Source organism: Phyllostomus discolor, chromosome 6, assembly GCF_004126475.2.
Source record: "Phyllostomus discolor isolate MPI-MPIP mPhyDis1 chromosome 6, mPhyDis1.pri.v3, whole genome shotgun sequence".
NCBI classification, from domain to species: Eukaryota; Metazoa; Chordata; class Mammalia; order Chiroptera; family Phyllostomidae; genus Phyllostomus; species Phyllostomus discolor.
In genome coordinates, this window is record NC_040908.2 from 148,811,826 (window position 1) to 148,830,707 (window position 18,882).

Here is an 18,882-nt window from a genome sequence, read left to right on the forward strand (position 1 = left end):
ACAGGGCCCTGGAGATGCTGCCCTTGCTAACAGGTGGCTGGTGGAGCATGAGGGAGAAGAAGGAGGCAAGACCAGTCACAGGTGTTTTCCCTGGGAGAAACAGGCCCACAGAGGCCTGGGGTCTTGTTCAAAGTCGCAGAGTTCTCGTTATAGAAGTCTTTTATGTTTTTTCCTTATTACATGTATATTCTGTCAAGAGCTTAGAACCTTGGGCTGGGATTCGGTTTACACTTCTGCACTGATAAATTTTGAGTAGTCAGTTCAGCCAAAGGAATACAGTACTCGTACTTGACAACTTCTAAAAAACGTAATTAAAAATGAAACTGGTGACAGCACATGAAACAATGCGTTTCCAAAGCCGACCTATCATTTTGGTCCCCAAAGCCGTTTTGAATTTGAGCATTAGAAATGCATCTTTAAGCTTCCGCAGGGATACATACAAAGACTCTTTTCCAAATCTGAAGGATGAATTTAAAGTCTGCTGCAGAAAAACACCACAGAGAAAATTGTAGAAAGCAGCTGGCCCTCTTACCAATTTCAGAGCAGGAAAAGAATGTCAGTGGAGCATAAAAAACGGCTCTCTTGCGAAAGAAAACATGACAACAGAATGTACTCCTTGCTGGGTCGCCTCTTGCAGTTGTTTTCTGTAGAGCACTGGGCAGAGACCCGCGGGCTCGCTGTTGTTTTGACACCCTCGCAACTGGCTGGTCGGCTGCCAGAGGAAGTTGGAAACGAACTGACCAGCGTCACGCTTTCCAGGTGGCACCGAAGCCACATTTTCTGCGCTGTTATCAGTCATTGAATTCCCTCCTGAATATTGAGTGGTGTTTTTAGTTCACAGGCCATTTGCAATGTCTTTCTGTTTCCTTTTTTTCCGTTAGCCACATTAAGAAAAAAAAAAGGTCGCTCTGGAAGCACTCTTGCCAAATGTGTGTTGAACGGTGAAGTGCACAATTGAAAATAACACAGCAAATAGCAATAAACATATTTTTAACTTAAGACTTAGGCTATTGAGATGTTCACCTCAAGAGGAATTTGTAGAAGGCGTCGTATGAGGGCTTGCAATAAAAGCAATGAGGCGATTAAAAAACTCACCTAATTAATCTGGCATCCCAAGGGAGAGAATTAAGGAAGTGGTGTTATTTTAAAGCTTTGTATTGATGGTTTCTTAAGTCTTTGGTATTGCTGCTGCAAAGGATGAAAGGAAAAGAAAAAAAGCTTATGGTTTTCTATTGATCATAAATTCAGTAGCTACCTGTACGTGCCTCCTGAATCACAACATAACGTCACATGTCACACAGAACACTGAAGGAGAGGAATGGTATTGAGTGAGGCGAACTAATTTACCGCACAGCCGTGTGGAAGAAACAGCGTCAGCAGCATTAACCTGTTCTTTCTCTCTGGGAGCGCATCTGCAACCTGTAATTAAGCAATTTTCATTTGTTTCTCTATTTCTTTTGTCATCACTAAATCACTGCACTTAGGGAACAAATTGACAAATTATGAAACACAGAAAAATGCTGGTTCAGTTGCAGAAGGAAATTTCCTCCCTCAAATTATGATGGATTTTGAGCTGATGGAACCATTTTGTTTCAGATATATTAGCATAAATCTTCAGCTGCAGTTGCTACAGTTCATTTTTATTCTGCCCGTGAATGTTTGGCCCGTAGATACTCATTTGTTTTCCGTGTCTGCTGTAGTTAGGTGTAATTGGATAAGGAAATAAAATGTATTTAAGTATTTACAACATTTTGAATTATAATCATTACATTTATTTTGCGCACTGTGTTTAATGCATAGTATTTTGTTACAATAAATAGCTTTCTACTAGTATTTTCAGTGAACTAAGAGATTATGAGTTTTTAAATTTGATTTATGTACAAGTAAAAGGATCATTTTCTTTAATTCTCTATATCTGTTAAACATATATTATGCAGTATATTTTATGCGCACATATAAGTTACGGAGGTGAAGTTTCTTAGACAAATGGAATTTGAACTTTTATAAGACATAAGCGGAGAGCTTTATAGTAGCCAAATAAACTTTTAAGATGGTCACTATCAACGTTTAAGTAGCCAGTTTAAACAATGTTAAGTACATGCCTGTTTGATTTTTGTGCATTTCTCTTTAACTATCGCATTATTTTTACTTATGTGGTTAAAGATATTGTTACACTTGATGGAAAGAGTAAATTACTCGACTTGAAACTGAGGTGATCATAAGTCTTCATCCTCCGATTCAGTTGAATGGGCATGTCTTCACATCTGGATGGTTTCAGCAAAGTGTTCTTTCAGCCATGAAACAATAATATTTTCTTTGAAATGGTCAGCTAACCCCCAAGGATGCAAACAGGAAACTGTATCTTGACCAAAACCTGTATCTCCCTTGCATGAAAAGCAATCCTTCTTGTAGGAGATTTGCGGTGTGTTTTTTTCCTTGCTTGGCCTCGTTCCAGATGAGACAGACGCATGTCGCAGCCTGTTGCTTGGTTGGCACAGGGAGGAATCATCACACCGTTTTCATGTGTTTTCCGGACTTTACAGTCTATGAATTGCTGATTAGAAAAAAGGGCTTGTGAATCAAGTGCCATGTTTTCTTATTTTCCTCCTTCTCCATAACTTACATTTTGTGTGACTGGTAGCCAGTCACCTAATCCCTGGGGATTGAGTTTAATCTGTAACATTACAGTGTCAGTCCAGTTTTTCTGGCTTAAGCTGAGGTCATCTCGGTATGGACTGTGTCCCTGATGTATTTTAGGGATTGGGCTGGACTCCAGGAATCCAAGATGTAGCAGACAGGGTCCCCACTCTGATCTGTGTCGTTTTCATTTATTTCTGTGTGCTCTGCATTCCAAGTGCTCCACACGTGTGAAGGCACAACAGCAGTGCACATGCTCGTAGACCGTGTGGCTAGAGGTAGATTGGCAGGGCAGCACTGAGACTGCTCGGTACGGTGCTGATAAAACAGTATCTGTCTACAGCGTTACCTTTGGTTTTTTGGTTGTCTGAGTTTTAGATTGACTAAACATGATTTATGAGTGAATAAAAGAGCCACAAGAATGGTAAGAATAGTGAATTTTTAGACTGTTTCCTCTTTTTTTTTTTTTTCCTTCCCCAAGGGATGTTCTGGAGTGCCCTGAACCCAGTGAGGAAAAGTGAAAGACCTGTGGCATTTAAGTCTACCCTTGCACTGCCCGGGTGCTGCGTGCCAGTGTGTGAGTCCTGGATTGTTACACTTTTGTGCGGAAACAGTTTTCTACCTCATAAAGCCTGAAAACGCCTAAGAAGTGTTTATTTGTAAAGGGGCCAGAAAAAAATTTACTTCCTCTAACTTTCTTCCACCTTTGTGGGTACGAGAGATCACCCCCAATAGGTGCACCTTGGTGCAGGCAGGCGAGGTTTCGGGGCAAAGGGCCGTTTTTTCGTTGATGGGGTGCAGTTTTATGAAGTTCTTTGTATTGCCCTCATGTTTCTTATTTGTTGTGGGCACGGCCAGTGTAACGGGAGAGGTGCCATTATTCAAAGGACTTTTTATTGATTCTGTGAGACTCTAGGCCTGCCACTCACTGTCCCTGAGTCTGTAAATCAGGGATAATTCTGCCTTCTCGGGGTGTCTTGTATGGTTGAGGTAAGGAGCAGATGAAATATATATGAAGGTACTTGGTGAGTTTTAAAGATTTACTCAAGTGTAAAGTTTTATGATTATGGGGACTATTTATGACTTAAGAGCAGGACATCGAGGTTAAATATTAAAGAAATCTAGAATCTACAATATAAAAAATGCAAAATACTATCTACAGTGTTTGTTGTCCACGCCGTATTTCTCAAAGTAGTTAAAACCAGCTCTGTATTGTCCTGTGTCTATGCATAGTGTGTATCGTAGAGCGTAAGGCCATACAGTTCAGGGAATGATCCCACACTGGCCTCTGGTGGATGGGCTACATAGTACGTCTGCACATGACCTGCAGGCAAGGGTGTTTCATATTCTTTGACAAAGATAATGTCTTCTTTTTTATTCTCAATTTTAGGATTCTGCTCCATCCATGGATTCTTTGCATGGGGCTCTTGCCTTAAGTGTCTGTAAAGTACAATCACCTGCTTAGGTCAATGCAGATTCCTGGGCATCAGGCCACAAATGCTGGTTTCTTAGCTCTGGTGTGCAGCCCAGGGACCTTGACCCTCAGGCCAGCTTTGAGAAATATGCCCTAAATGAGATCAAGGAAGGGTATGGGCAGATGTAGGAATTCCTCAAAATCCCGTGCTACCGTATATATTGCGTTTTTCTAAGGAGAAGGACCAGAGCTTTTGTGACGTTCTTTACTCAGGGGGTCACAACAGTTACTTTGCTAGAATGTTTCATTTCATGTCACCATTTTATATTATTTAAAAGGCACTTTGACAATGAAAAAATGTGATGGGTTACCGGAATAACTTGACTGGGATTTTGCTAACCTTTGATACAGAAGCTAGAAGATGATAGTGGACGGAATTTGAGGGGGGCTTTGGTTCAGCACCCGTTCTGTCCCAAGCCCGAAGGAGCGCTGTGCCTGTGTCTGGAGCCCAGCTGCCCCAGCACGGGGAGGATCCTGCCTACTGCTCCTGTTGCTGGGAGACATTTTCTCTTGTTTCTTTTTTGGGAGCATTTTGCCACTAGCAAGCACACAGGCAAGAGTCTTGGGAGGCCACCTGGCCTATGGAGGCATCTTATTGATGTGGTTCTAGGAAATGGCCCTCCAATAATTGTATGGCTTTTAGTACTTTTTCTGCTGTGTATTTCACACATGAAGTTACTTTTATTCAAGTGTATAATTGTATGGTTCGGATAACTATGATTTAAAAGAGGGGCATCAAAGTTAAATTTTAAAGGAATCTTGACTCTAAAATATAAAAAATGTGAATGTAAAATGTTATATATGTGTACATATATATATATTTTTTTCTTTAGTATTTCCAGAAAAAACTTTTTGGGAAAGAAGAGATACATGTAGGTATTCTCCCTAGGTTGAGGATTAGAAGGAAATGCTTTTTTACTTCTAAAAATAATTTTTTTTGGTCATGGTAGAAAAACTAGAAAATACAGGGAGGCACCAACACACACACACACACACAATAACAACAACAACAACAAGACAAAAAACATGCTCTTTCTATAGCAATACAACTTTTAGCTACCGTGTGGCCACTTGAATGAAGATGACATTTCCCAGTCTCCCTTGTAGTTAGGTATAGGCATTTGACTAAGTTTTTACCAATAAGAAGTGAGGGGACTGATATGTATAACTAACTTCTGAACCATATTTTTTAAGAAACATGCCCCGGACTTTTCTTTAAAAAATTCTTTTCCCCTGGCTGGAAATAGGCAGTCATTAGAGCAGCTTCCTAGACCCAGAAATGGAAGCCTTGTGCTGAGGATAGCAGAGCAGCCGGCCCACCAGCCTTGACCCCGATCATCGCATGGAGCAGAGCCTGCCCCCTGTCCTGAACTGTTCCATGAGAGAGAAAATAATTCTCGTCTCAGCTGCTTTGTTTTGGCGCCCACTCGATAGAGTAGCTTAAACCAGGCCTTCACAGTAACAGGGGGGAAGAGATGTGCACACTTTCCCTTCTGTTTCTTCATCCTCTTGCTTGGAGTGAGGGAGTGGTGGTGCCTCAGGGGGAGGAGGGTGGCACCCTAGGGACAGAAAGATGGAAGGAGCCTGGGTTCTAGGATGACTGGAGCAGAACAACCACATTAGCCCTGAATTATCCATGTCTGTATTATTGCATGAGGGAGAAATAAACTTCCATCTTATTCAAGCGATTATTACTTTGGGTGTCTATTTCATGTAGGCAAACATATACCAAATTAATTTTTTTAAAGATTTTATTTATTTATTTTTAGAGAGGGAAGGGAGGGAGAAAGAGAGAGAGAGAGAAACATCGATGTGCGGTTGCTGGGGGCTGTGGCTTGCAACCCAGGCATGTGCCCTGACTGGGAATTGAACCTGCGATGCTTTGGTTCGCAGTCTGCGCTCCATCCACTGAGCTATGCCAGCAGGACCCAAATTAATTTTTAAAATATTTCATTTATTTATTTTTTGATAGAGGGGAAGGGAGGGAGAAAGAGAGGGAGAGACACATCAATGTGTAGTTGCCTCTCGCGCACCCCCTACTGGGGATGTGGCCCGCAACCCAGGCATGTGCCTTGACTGAAAATTGAACTGGCAACCTCTTGGTTCTCAGGCCAGTGCTCAATCCACTGAGCCACACCAACCAGGGCCAAATTAATCAATTAATTAATTAATAATACCATAATTTTGAGTTTTAGAGGTAAACTATTGATGAATTCATTCTTCATGAACTTTTCTGTTGATTATTTTGTATGCATATGTAATTATCAGTTAAGAACATGAGACTTGGTGACAATTAGGACTTGAATCTGAGCTCTGCTACTTCCCATCTAGGTGGTCTTAGGAAGGTTATTAAAATCTCTGAGCCTCATGCCCTGACTGGTATGTCTCAGTTGGGTGTTATCCCACAAAGCAAAAGGTTACCGGTTCAGTTCCTGGTCAGGACACATGCCTGGGTTGTGGGTTTGGTCCCTGCTTGGGGTGTGTGCTAGAGGCAAGTGAATCAATGTTTCTCTCCCTCTTGTTTCCCCTTCCTTCCCCTCTTTCTACAATAATAAAATAAAATAGAATAAAATAAACTATTTAAAAAACTTAAAAAATCTCTGAGCTTCAGATTTATCATCTGTAAGATGGTTGTAATCACCCCTACCTCATGGCTTGTTATTAGGATTAAATAATTATATATATACATATATGTACACATACAGACATACATTTTTTATATTAACAGTATCTGAATTACATGAAGGGTTCAACTAAAGTTTTAAGATATATTCAGCAAATTTATTATAATTATTTTATAAAAGTGGAAATATACTATACATACTCTTTTTATAACTTGCTTTTACACATGACGTTATATTATGGACCCATTCCCATGTCAATATATATGGGTATTTAACAATATTTTTAATAACTACATTATATTTGTGTGGATATGCCATAATTTATTTAACTATCCTTTTTTTGGTTGGACACTTATTTCTAATTTTTAGCTGTTATTGATGATGCTACATTACATATCCTCATTTAGTCAATAAATGTTTATTGAACACTTACTATGTGCCAAATACTATTTACATAAGTGAACAGAAGAGACAAAAAATCATTACCCTCAGGGAATTTGCATCCTAGATGGGGGAGACAGACGACACAATAAATGTGGTAAATTAAAAAAAAAATCTTTGTTAGACAATAGTGGTTGTTCTGAGAAAGAAAAAATATATAGACATAGAAATGCTGGCTGAAAGCTATTCAAAATATGACACTTTTGTGGTTGTGAAAATTTTAGGGAATGGATCATGTTTCTTATAGGCAGAGGTCATGTCTTATTACTTTCTTAACTCTTCTGGCTCCAGCCTGGCACGGTGTCAGGTGCACAGCGAGTTCACTAATTGAAGGGTCGAGTGTTGGTCTACATCCCAGTGTTAATTGTTACATGTCCTTTGGAGTAGAGAATGAACATTTTCCCTTTCAGGGATGGTGAGTGAGTCCTGTTCTCCTAAGCTTACATTTTAGTGTGAAGAGATCATAAAAAATTAAGAAGGGTGATTTGAGATAAATTTGAAGAAAACAGGACCATGTGGAAGAAAGTAGTCCGATTCTAAAGCTGTGACCACACTGAGAAGATAAGGTGATCAGAGCGGTAGCTTTAGTCCAAATCTACATTTCTCCCATCACCTGGGGGTGGAAGGACGTTGGAACACTGGTTGTCCTTTGTTTTGATTTCGTCATGTGTGGCACCGTGGGGAACTGCATTGGTAATCATGGTCCTTGGATCAGACTCAGTATTAAAATCAAGGGGGTACGAAATGTGGAAACAATCTGGATGTCCATTAACTAGTGAATGGAAAAACAAAATGTGGTCTATTCATATAACGGAGTAAGTGTTGACAATAAAAAAGAGGGGAGCACTAATACATGCTCTACAACATGGGTGACCCTCGAAGATGTTGTGCTAAGTACAGCAGTCATGTACGAAAGACCACACATCATGACTCCACGTATGTGGATGTCTACGAAAGGCAATCTCGAGCTGTGAAAACTAGGGGAGCAGTTCTGCCTGCAATTGGAGGTAGGGATGGGGAGTGACTGCAGATGAGCCCCAGGGATCTTTTGGGGGTAATGGAAATGACCTAAAAACTTCATTGTGGTGATGATGGCACAACTCCACACATACTAAAAATCATAGACTTGTACCCTTGTTGCACCTCAGTGAAGCTGTGACGTGGCAGAGGCACTGTTCATGGATTCTTCGGTCCTTCCCTCGAGTTCTCCACTGGATGAGCCTATGGCCTCGTGACTCTGGATTTGGCTCAAGATCGAGGAAGGTCCTGTTCATTGTAAATGTTTCTTTTTTTTTCCAGAGGGAGGGCGAGAGAGAGAGAGAGAGAGAGAGAGAGAGAAACATCAATGTGCAGTTGCTGGGGGTCATGGCCTGCAACCCAGGCATGTACCCTGACTGGGAATCGAACCTGCAGCACTTTGGTTCACAGTCCGCGCTGAATCCACTGAGCTACGCCAGCTGGGGCTGTAAATATTTCTTATTAAGAAAAGCCATCATGTGTGCACAGACTTGCACGTGTTAAGTAGATGAGGACTAGGGTACAAAAAGACATGAATGTTTTGGATACAGCAAGGTCTCACTTTCTGTAGACAGTGTCGCCAGTCCCTGCCACTCCTGTAAGGTTTCTGGGGGCCAAGGGGGGGCTGTGCTGGACCTTGCTGCACCTGCTCCCACTCTGGGCCACCCCCCTTCTGTGGCCTTGACTGAATCCGTCGAGAAGGAGCTTGTCTTATGGGGTGATATGTGTGGCCTTAACTGTAACCCATTTGACAGGTTGCAAACATACCGTATCACCTACTTCCACCATCATGGAGATTGTGCAGGGTACAAAAAGTTACCTGAGGCATGCTGAATTAAGCCAAAAGAATAGCACAGACTGCAGTGGAAAGAAAAGGCTAATATTCAGAGGTGTCTAGAGGGAGGGAACATAACCACCTGGCGATAATGTCTTCATTTCTGTTTCAGAAATGTAAAAAAAAACCTCCTTTTGTGAGCTCTTTTTATCTTAAATCCACTGCTGAGGCTCCCTTCACTTCTCACCCCAACTGCTACGATGGTTTCTGTACTTTCTCCCTCTAGTATCTGAACCACTCTGCCCCACTGTAACCACTTCATCCTAGAGCACAGCTCCGTGACTCCCAAGGACCTGGGTAAAGCCAGAGTTCTCGTCAGATCCTTCCATGTCAGCCCTACGTGTGTCACTAAATGTAACTCCTGTCTTCCTGGCAAACATGGCTCTTCTCCCTTGGGCTCTGTGCTTTCCCACGGTGGGGAGAGGTGGGGGGCGGGGCTTTGCTCATGCAAGTTTCCCTGGCTAGGAGAACTCCTCGCTGTCTTCACCTGCTGAAACTGGAGCCTTCTGTAATTTCCCAAACCGATCATGATTTTATGCCACCATTCTCTGACTTTGTACTTTGCTTACAGCACAGGTGGCAAACACACACCTGTGGGCTGAACCCGGTCCTCCACCTTGTTTTATCCGGCCTCACACCTTGTTTCTACCCTGCGGCAGCACCGAGCTCCCGCTTAACTGTTAAGGAGTAGTTACATTTGCACAGTCCTAAAGTTACATTCGGCCCTTTGGAGGCAACCGTGAGGCTGATGTGGCCCCCGGTGAAACTGTGTTTGACAGCCATCTTATATCATCTGCCATAGCTGTGTTCTGTTTTGGTGGTTGGCATACCTGGCTTCCCTTCTTATTTGTAATGCCTGGAAGGGTAGGACTGGCTCTTACCCATCTTTTTCACCCTGCACATAGTCGATGACCGGGATATACCTTTCAGATTGAATGAGTTGCCTAACTCAACTGCCATGTGGGTTTTCTTCCAGAATGTAAACTTTCAGGAACTTTATACTAGACATTTTTTTCTCTCTGTAAGTGCCTAACCCTGGACATTTAAGAATTTCAACTTAGTGCCACTGTGTCCCTTATCTCAGGCCTTTGACATGTGTTTTTCTGGACCTCGGTTGTGCATTTGTGTCTTGGCAGCTGGAGAGCCATGCCTGTGAATAATGAGTCAATTATCGCCCAGCCTCGGGGAAAGCGCAATTATTCCTGACGGGCCGGCTGAGGTAATCCTTTCCTCCCTGTGCCCTCGCAGTGAAGAACATAAAACAGTTGGAATTCAGAGCACCACAAGGGGAATTTAGACAAAGCATTTGTGTGCTCATTTGAGCTTCTTTGGATTTATTCCGATTTATGATTGATTGGTTTTTAAATTGCTTATTTAATCCTAACGACTGTCGCTCCAGGGGAGGCCAGATACCAACTAGCATGTGCTCAAGAAGCAGCTGAGCGAAGTGGTTTGGATGGACAAATCAAGAGCAGGTATTATTGTCCAGAGAAGCAGTGCTCCGGGCCAGGAGTGTCATGTGAAGACAGCCCCGTGACTTTCAAAGTACCCAGCCTCGTTAGAAGCGTGATGGCTTATCCCCTCCCTGCTCTCTTTGCAGAAGGCTTTTTGCAACTGCCGGGTGTTGCACAGAATCTGCCCGTTAATTTTTTGTTCCTTCTGGCAACATAGTCAGTATCACTTTGCAACTGAGAACATGCTCTTGATTTATACTGCTGTTGACCGTGATGCAGAAGAACAGACCCGCTGAGGTGGCTGACAGGATTTGGTCGTGAACCCTGATGACGGTGGCGCTGATGGTCTGTGAGAACTCTCCTGTGAGAGGGGCGCTGCTTCCCAGCGCGTGGACCCTGGTTGGGCTTGTGTATGGGTGATTGGAGTTTTTAGAAGTTTCCTTCGAAATAGACTTTCCCAAAAGTGATCACTTCCATCTGGAAGCTACATAATCAATATATGATTGATACTAATTTGTCAAAACATCAGTAGTTTCTACCTCTTCAAGGAGAGTAACCTGTTTCTTTGACCTGAAATTAGATGTTGTAGGTGTAGCTGGTAGCCTTGTAAGGGAGAGCTGTTGCAAGCTCGTCTGTTGGGTCTAAAAAAAGAATTTGAAACCCCATTACTTCAGAATAATGAAACCTTTAAAAAAAGCCTTTAGGAAAAAAGCCTTGGTTTTATCTATATCGAAGTTTTGACTAGAATTACCCAAAGAAATGCTCTTTCAGATCTCAATATTCTATTTGTTCTCTGAAATATTGCTGTTAGATTTTTAAACTGTATTATGTTTGACATGTATTTCAAGGCAAGGAACACGAGGGACAAGATAAAAGAGCAGAAGGGGCCTGGTGGGATGCAGAAATGGAAGGCGAGACGAACGTTTGGGGGGCACATCGGGACGAGGACGCGAGGCTGACTCTCGCGGGAGCAGCACCTGGCCCTCTAATCGGGCTTCAGGCCCTTTCGGATTCATTTCGACATTATCATGTTGAAAAAGAACTTCTTTCCTACCTCATTCTGCCAACAGAATGAGTATTTGTTGTTTTTTTTAATGAAAATGATACAAGCCTCATAAGAAGCACTTCTGGGTCTTTAGAGTGATATGGTTTATATTGATGTGAGGTTTAGGATGGAAACTTAAATGTTAGGTTTAATCACAGAGAGAACAAGTTTCTTCCCCCCCCCCCCCCCGAACCTTCTGGTTGTTGGCCTAAGAACGTCCAAGCCTGTAAAGAATTCTTATAAGAATTTATTTGAGCCAAACTGATGACAGCTGCCATGGAGCAAGATCTCAGATGCTCAGGGTAATAGGAATATATATAACAGTTAGCAATTTCTTTTATGCATCTGGAATCGAGGGAACTTAAAGCAGATGCCAGGAAGGTGGCAGAAAGCAAGGCAGGGACCGGATCACAGGATAGTTAAGATCACGTGCTCTCTTGAGGGTGGTTATGCCTTCGAGGGACATTACTTCTGGCATTTCAAAGGTGTGCTAACCTGGATGCACAAGAACAGTGGGCCGGGCTGGTTTAAACACCTTTCACCAAAGAAGTTACAGGTCTGGGCATGACTACCCACTGTGATCTGTCCAGTTAGGAATTTGCACTTGACTATGGCACCCCCTTTTTAAAATGAGAAGTTTATGTTTCCAAAAGGAAGACATTTTAAAAGTGTGAACAAGAAATTTTTATTAGATCCGAGTCCCTACCAGGAGTTCAACAGCAGCATCAGAAGCAGGGACTTCATTATATTTTGTTCTTTCTTTCGAAAGACTTTCATCTGGTTGTCTTTTAAATAACCTGGTTGTTTTCTTGGAAATGGTGGAGGAGTACCTTGTGTGATAGGAGAACAAACAGAACTTGTCCTTAGGGAAAATCTATTTGACTACATGCTTTTCAAGTGTTTAAGTCAATAGACTGTTGCAGTAGTGTGCTGGGTACATAGTATTTTCTCAGCAAACACTGACTTTAGGTTGTTCAGGACTTAAAGGATAAGCAGGGGGAACGAAAACAATCTCACCTCTTATTAGAAAAGAGCACCGAAGAATGGCAGGTGGCCACAGGAAGTCTCGCTTCTAACTTGGATGAGGTTTGAGGAGCCCTTTCATTTCTCAGACACTCCTCCTGTTGCCAAGCATTGTCAGGCCCATCTCGCTCCATCCTGCTACCACTGCTTATCATCTTCGCCCTAGGAGAGATTTAGGACACCTTTGTGGCTGTAAAACAGGAAGGAGTCAGGGAGGATCAGTCCTGAGACTGTTTCCCCCTCACTTCTCCGACCTTTCCTCTGCTGGCTGCCGCGGCAGTGGGCAGTGTTCTTGTTCCGGAACAGCCTCGTGGGGCGTCTGCCGCTCGCTGCCTGCAGGCAGAACTCTGCAATCAGAAGTTTGGTGGGAAAGGAAAGGGGCTGTGCATTTAAAGGCTATCCAGTTTTGGAATAATGGCAGGTTTCTGCCTCAGAGCCCCACTCCCTTTGAAACACCCAAAGACAAATAACCCTGCCACCCTCTGCCTGGCCAGACCTGTTTCAGGAAACACCTGGAATCCCTTTTCCCACTTAAAAGCACTGTCCTTTGGGAAACGCAGGTGGCGATAGCATGCTCATCCAGGCTGCTAGGCAGGTTCCCGGTCACAGTTCGGCTCCAGGGGTCTCTCACTAGTCTGTGTGCGCCCGTGTGGGAGGGGGGCCTGGAATGCTCCCCGACGCATGGCCTCTAGGGTCCACCTGCCCATGACCTCGGGTGTCCAGGGGCCCTATCGAGGAGAGGGATGAGAGTGCATGTTTCCCTGTGCGTTCTGTTTTTAAAGGCCGGGCCTAGAAACCCATGCGTGACAGAGTGTCCAGGTTTTCGGCCATTGTATGCTAATGTCCACCATGTTTGCAGCCCCTCAAGTTGTTGTTGCCCCTCTTCTGGCCACCATTTTTCAGAAGGGACAGAAGTTTCCCAGCCTCTCAAAGGGGCACATGCGTCTCGGCCCGAGGTGGGGCGTCCAGCCCCCACAGCCCAGGCAGGCTCTGTGCAGCCGCTGGGGCAACACACTCGGTTCTCGCAGTCCCCTTGGCTTTGTTTACAGTTGTCCAGGGGCACTGGAGCCTATCAAACCCCACTCCAGTTTCAGTCCTGGGCTGCCCAGGGCAGTGCCTACAACCCCGTGCCTCCTGGGTGGGGGGAGGTATTGGCTCGCTGGGTTTCTGCCCCACTCTGGTCTGATAGCAGTCTGACCAGACCCGCCTGCCACTGCATTCTGAGCAACCCTCCGTGACCTTGCTCACTCGGCACTCCCAGCACCCTCTGCAGCCAAGGCTCGTTCTTCACCTCGAGTTTCTCAGGATTTGTCCAGGCCAAAGGCAGGGGCCGCCTGTCCCAGTAGTAGCTGGTTAGGGGCCATGGGTGCTGGTGCAGGCGGCGCTGCAGAGAGCTGGGCTGAGCCTGTGTCGTTTGCTAATATAACCCCTTTACAGAGAAAGTGATAAATTCAGTATTTGTGTTTGCCCTCCTGGCTTATTGAGTTCATAATTGTAGACTGGTTTATCTTAGCTCTGCTCCCCAACAGCGTGTCGGTGTTAACGTCCTTTAGACACCCCTGCAAGTTTTAGTTCTACCAGCGACAGACACTCAGAAGCAAACCAGGGATTCTGACCGGATGGCACCAGTCTAGGCTCATTGGAACAATGCGGATCTCACCGGCTTGGATGCCACGCCCTCCCAGCGCTGGAGCGAACGCGACGGGGTGCAGCTGCGGTGGATGTTTCCTAACGTTCTGTAACTTGTCTTTGCAGAGGGTGATGTGACCAAGAGGGGCGCATTCGGAACTAAGTCTTCAGACAACATACCTACTTCAACACAGCGTTCTCATGGAAGTGAACCGAATAGTCACCGCCTCAGAAATAAAGCCGTCTCTCTTCATACTTCATCACAGAGTGCAGAAGAGGAGCAGGTGATACTGTCGCACACTTTCAGAAACAGTCAGAGAAAAGAACATTCTTTCGGGATTTAAACAAAAGTTACCCTAAGGGACCTTGGGCTGCTATCGAATCAATGACTGAGACTCCAAATTCTAGCTGGAGTACTACCGGGACACTTTAGTGAAAATCCTTGTTACATTTCATGATTTCAACAGCCAGTGTTTATGGTGGTAACTTGGTTATCCCCAATTGTTGTTAAAAACCTCTTAAGAATCTGCTGTCCACAGATTCTCCTTGAGGTTATTTATACCTTTTTGGTTGTCCTCTCTTTAGAGTAAAAGAACTCCTTTTTAAGTTTTCTGTGTAAAATGGGAAGTATTTTTATCCGTTGAGGATGCATCTCTTTCGAGCTTGAAGTAGAAACTGGTTATCTTGTTTTTTCCAGGATTTGGTTAATGAATATTATATGCTCTCTCCCTGGCCCTCAAGACTTAATAGACTATACTCATAGTCTCCTTAGTTATGGTTTGTAACTGTCAAGGAATCTAAGTGAAAGTTATCCTACTTATTATTATTTTTATTTTATTTTATTTTTAAAAGATTTTGTTTATTTATTTTTAGAGAGATGGGAAAGGAGAGAGAAAGAGAAGGAAAGAAACTATACAAGAGAAAGATCGATCACTTGCCTCTCACATGCCCCCAAGTGGGGACCTGGCCCACAACCCAGGCATGTGCCCTGACTGGGAATCGAACTGATGACCTTTGGGTTCACAGGCTGGTGCTCAATCCACTCAGCCACACCAGCCAGGGCCTTATTATTATTTTTAAAACAAAATTCACATTTTATTTAGGTTGAGATATAAACTACACAAAATTGATTTTCTTCATTAACTATAGCAGCACTATTTTCTGTATTTTTCCTTGGTAAACCACAAAACACATTTTTTTGTAGATTTTCCAGGTTTTGCATGTAAATCAAGATGAGGCAGTAGATATAGTCATGGAAAATGTTGTATTTTTTTAAGCCATTTAGGTTTCTGGTTTCTATTTCATTGTGTTTTTCTTATGATATGGTGGACAGAATTGTGTTTGGGATTGTGGTTTTATACAAGGGAACCCAAATCTCTGCACCAGAAATGTATTTGTATGTCGCAGAGGCTATGTGTGGGGGTGGTTATGTGACAATCCCCAGCGAATGCACTGTCTACTGGCAGCCTTCGGCAGTTGGAATGATATTATCTACTGAGTCTTTGATGGGCGTGTCAGAGGCAAAGAATTGTTCAATGGCATTGTCTTCTAAAACTTTGAAAAAGTTGTATTAGTAATCTTAGATTTGCCCTCCAAATCTGGGATGGGCTGGGAGGTGGGGTAATGAGGTGGGACATTTCTGTTTTACTTGTGAGAAAAGTGAGGTTAAACAATCTACTTAGGTTACACTTTGGGTAAGTGTAGAGTACAGAAGTACAAGTCAGACCGCTGGACACCTATCCCCTATCCCCTGCCATGATTTAGTGAATCTGGCTCATCACACACAGCTAGTTAACCCAAACTGGAAGGAGACTTTTACTGTTGGAAGGGATGCAAGATCAGCTCCTCCTCTTTCCAGGTGTTTCGTTTTCCCATCGGTCTGCCCTCCCTCTGTGTTTCAGATAGCGCTAGACGAAGGCCAGAGTGCTGGCAGCGCCTTTCGAGGTGATCTGAGTCGGGCCGGAAACGTGAAGGTAAGGTCTGATTTAATGTTTTTTTTTTCCATGGCAAAAACCATAAAAACAAAAAAATCCCACAGGACTCATTAGCTGTCTCATAGAAGTTGGAGGATTTCAGGATATTTGGTCCTTATACTATTTTTTTTTAAATGGGTGTTTGAGTATATTAAACTAGCCACAACTGGCTGGGTTCCAGATCTTTTTCCCTCAAAGCGTAATGAATGAAGGGGTGCTCTGACAGAGAAACACGAGAAACTTGAATCTAGTCCCCGGCATATACCATTAAGAGAAAGGACAGTATAACACAGCCTCACCTTTTAGTGCCGAAACTGGCATATGGAAGGCACATTTTTGCTGTCACGTGGATGCCAGGAAGGACCTGCGGTTATGTCCTCACGAGTGCTGGAAGCTACCCTTTTTAATTCCTATGTGAGAGCTATGGCTTGGCAAATAGAGCTGAAAGAAGAAAGACCCAGGCTGTCTTTTGAATTCCAATTATGAGACCTAAATTTGCAATTTTAAGGTATTTTGTTATGCAGATATTTTAGGTCATAAGCATAAAAGGCATTTTGACATTATGCCTTTACTCCACTAGGTCTCCTTGGAGCCAGCGGTGAAATCATTTTCTTATTTACACTCTTTGATATTCACCTGAGATGAATTAATTCCTGTCTGAAATGTTACCATTTTGTTCATCTAAAATGTCTCATTGTCATCTTGCGGTGGAAAGCAGTATTCCAGGTGGAATAGTTTTTCATTGAAATGTTGCTTTCGTGTCTGTAAAGGTCATTTGCTCTGCTTTTTACCTTTGAAGTGATTTTCAGTTTTATTTGTTTGAAAGAGAGAGCACTTGATTTTTTGGGCCCTGGTCACCTCTCTTGTGACTTACCTGGGTCAGGATGATTTTCTTTTGAACGAACCTTTCTCTCCCGCTTTCTTTATTTTTTTTTAAAGATTTTAAAATTTATTATTTTTAGAGAGGGAAGGGAGGGAGATAGAGAGAGAGAGAGAGAGAGAGAGAGAGAGAGAGAAACATCAATGTGCAGTTGCTGGGGGTCATGGCCTGCAACCCAGGCATGTGCCCTGACTGGGAATCCAACCTGCGACACTTTGGTTCGCAGCCCGCGCTCAATCCACTGAGCTATGCCAGCCAGGGCTTTCTTTATGTTTTTTAAAAAATATTTTTTAATTTATTTTTAGAGAGAGGGGAAGGGAGGGAGAAATAGAGGGAAACATCAATTGGTTGCTTCTCCTATGTGCTCCGACCAGGGACCGAACCTGCAGCCCAGGCGTGTTCTCTGACTGGGAGTAGAATCGAGCCTGTGACCCCTTGCTTTGCAGGACTGTGTTCAGCCCACTGAGCCACCCTGGTCAGGGCTCTCCTGCTTCCTTCAGTTTTTTTTTCTCTCTCTGGCTCTTCAGAGTGAAAGCATGCTGTCACGGGAGTAGCCAGACCACCACCATTCTTTGCGTGAGCATCGAAAGTAATAAAACAACAGCAGTGACAACAACCACCACCAGCAGAGACACTGTTTCGGGGACTGTCTCGGTGGTTTTGTCTTTTCTGGGGTGGAATCTGGAACAAAGTCCCCTTTCAAAAACTCCCCAGATGGCTTTTTTTCCTTTTCAGTATAAAGATCATACTCTGGTGCCTACAAAATGCAGGCCAACTTCCAAACTGACTGCTTCTTTCAGCGTCTCCGGGAAAGCGACGTGAACACAAAGACCTTCAGCGAGGACTCAGAAGTTAATGAGAAAATTGAATTCAGTGGCTCACTTGAGTGTTGTAGAAGTGGATTCATTGATTCTTAATTGCATTTTTTAGGTCTAATATGCATAAAAATAATATTAGTCCTTTCCTAGGTAGATAACTTCCTAGCAGTAGAAGATCTGGATGTGGATGAAGAGATTGAGCCCCAGACAAGCAAGGGTATGCCTTTCTGCCTTCTTCTTTCTGCTCTGTGTGACCTCCCTCTCCTCTGCGTGACCTCTTTCTACTCTGTGTGACCTCTTTCTACTCTGTGTGACCTCTTTCTACTCTGTGACCTCTTTCTACTCTGTGTGACCTCTTTCTACTCTGCGTGACCTCCTCCTACTCTGCGTGACCTCCTTCTACTCTGCGTGACCTCTTTCTAGAAGCTACAAATAAGACTTCAGGCAGCTTTACGCATTTTCTTTTCTGGCAATCCTACCTCCACCTTCCCCGAAACAGGGAAAACCGGAGTTCTGCCATTTCTTTTTCAAGAACACAGATTTCAGCTGAAAGGTTAAAGCCTGTTGAAGGTTGTAGAGTCTTAAGTCTTAAATGACGTAAAGATGTCCCTCCCTCCCCTGCACTGATTTATCATATGCTTGATATTTGCACCATTGTTTCAAGCAAAGTCATTTAAGTTAAACCCAATTTCTTAGAAGCACGATGATGTAAATTGAGATTATTTTGGAATGATACATAAAACATCAATTAATCATAAAAATCATAGCAGTATCAAAATGGATCATAAACAAAATAAAATTCAAATCTTTGCTTTTATAATTATTTATTAAATATGTAAACCAAACACTTAAGACTAAAGGTATATTGTAAATATTTCTTCTGGGGCTGGGAGAGGCTTAATGCTAGATTGTTGTTGTTTATGTAAATGAGGCCTTTTTTCCTTTGCTGGTGAACATTTCTGTGTAAGCATAGGTATCCATCCTTTTTTTTTTTTTTTTTTTGCTCAAAGAACCTTTGAAATATGTTCAAAA

At 43.1% G+C, this 18,882-nt stretch overlaps 1 protein-coding gene across 5 annotated transcripts in view; it reads left to right on the forward strand.

Moving 5' to 3' along the window:
- Positions 1-18,882, forward strand: part of IFTAP (intraflagellar transport associated protein) — a 57,276-nt gene that overhangs the window by 23,693 nt on the left and 14,701 nt on the right. For all 5 annotated transcript variants that reach the window (XM_036029258.1, XM_036029259.1, XM_036029260.1 and 2 more), the window contains 3 exons: positions 14,306-14,463; positions 16,081-16,152; positions 18,001-18,067. In XM_036029258.1, coding sequence (XP_035885151.1) covers positions 14,306-14,463; positions 16,081-16,152; positions 18,001-18,067 — 297 coding nt within the window. The remainder of the gene's footprint in view (positions 1-14,305; positions 14,464-16,080; positions 16,153-18,000; positions 18,068-18,882) is intronic.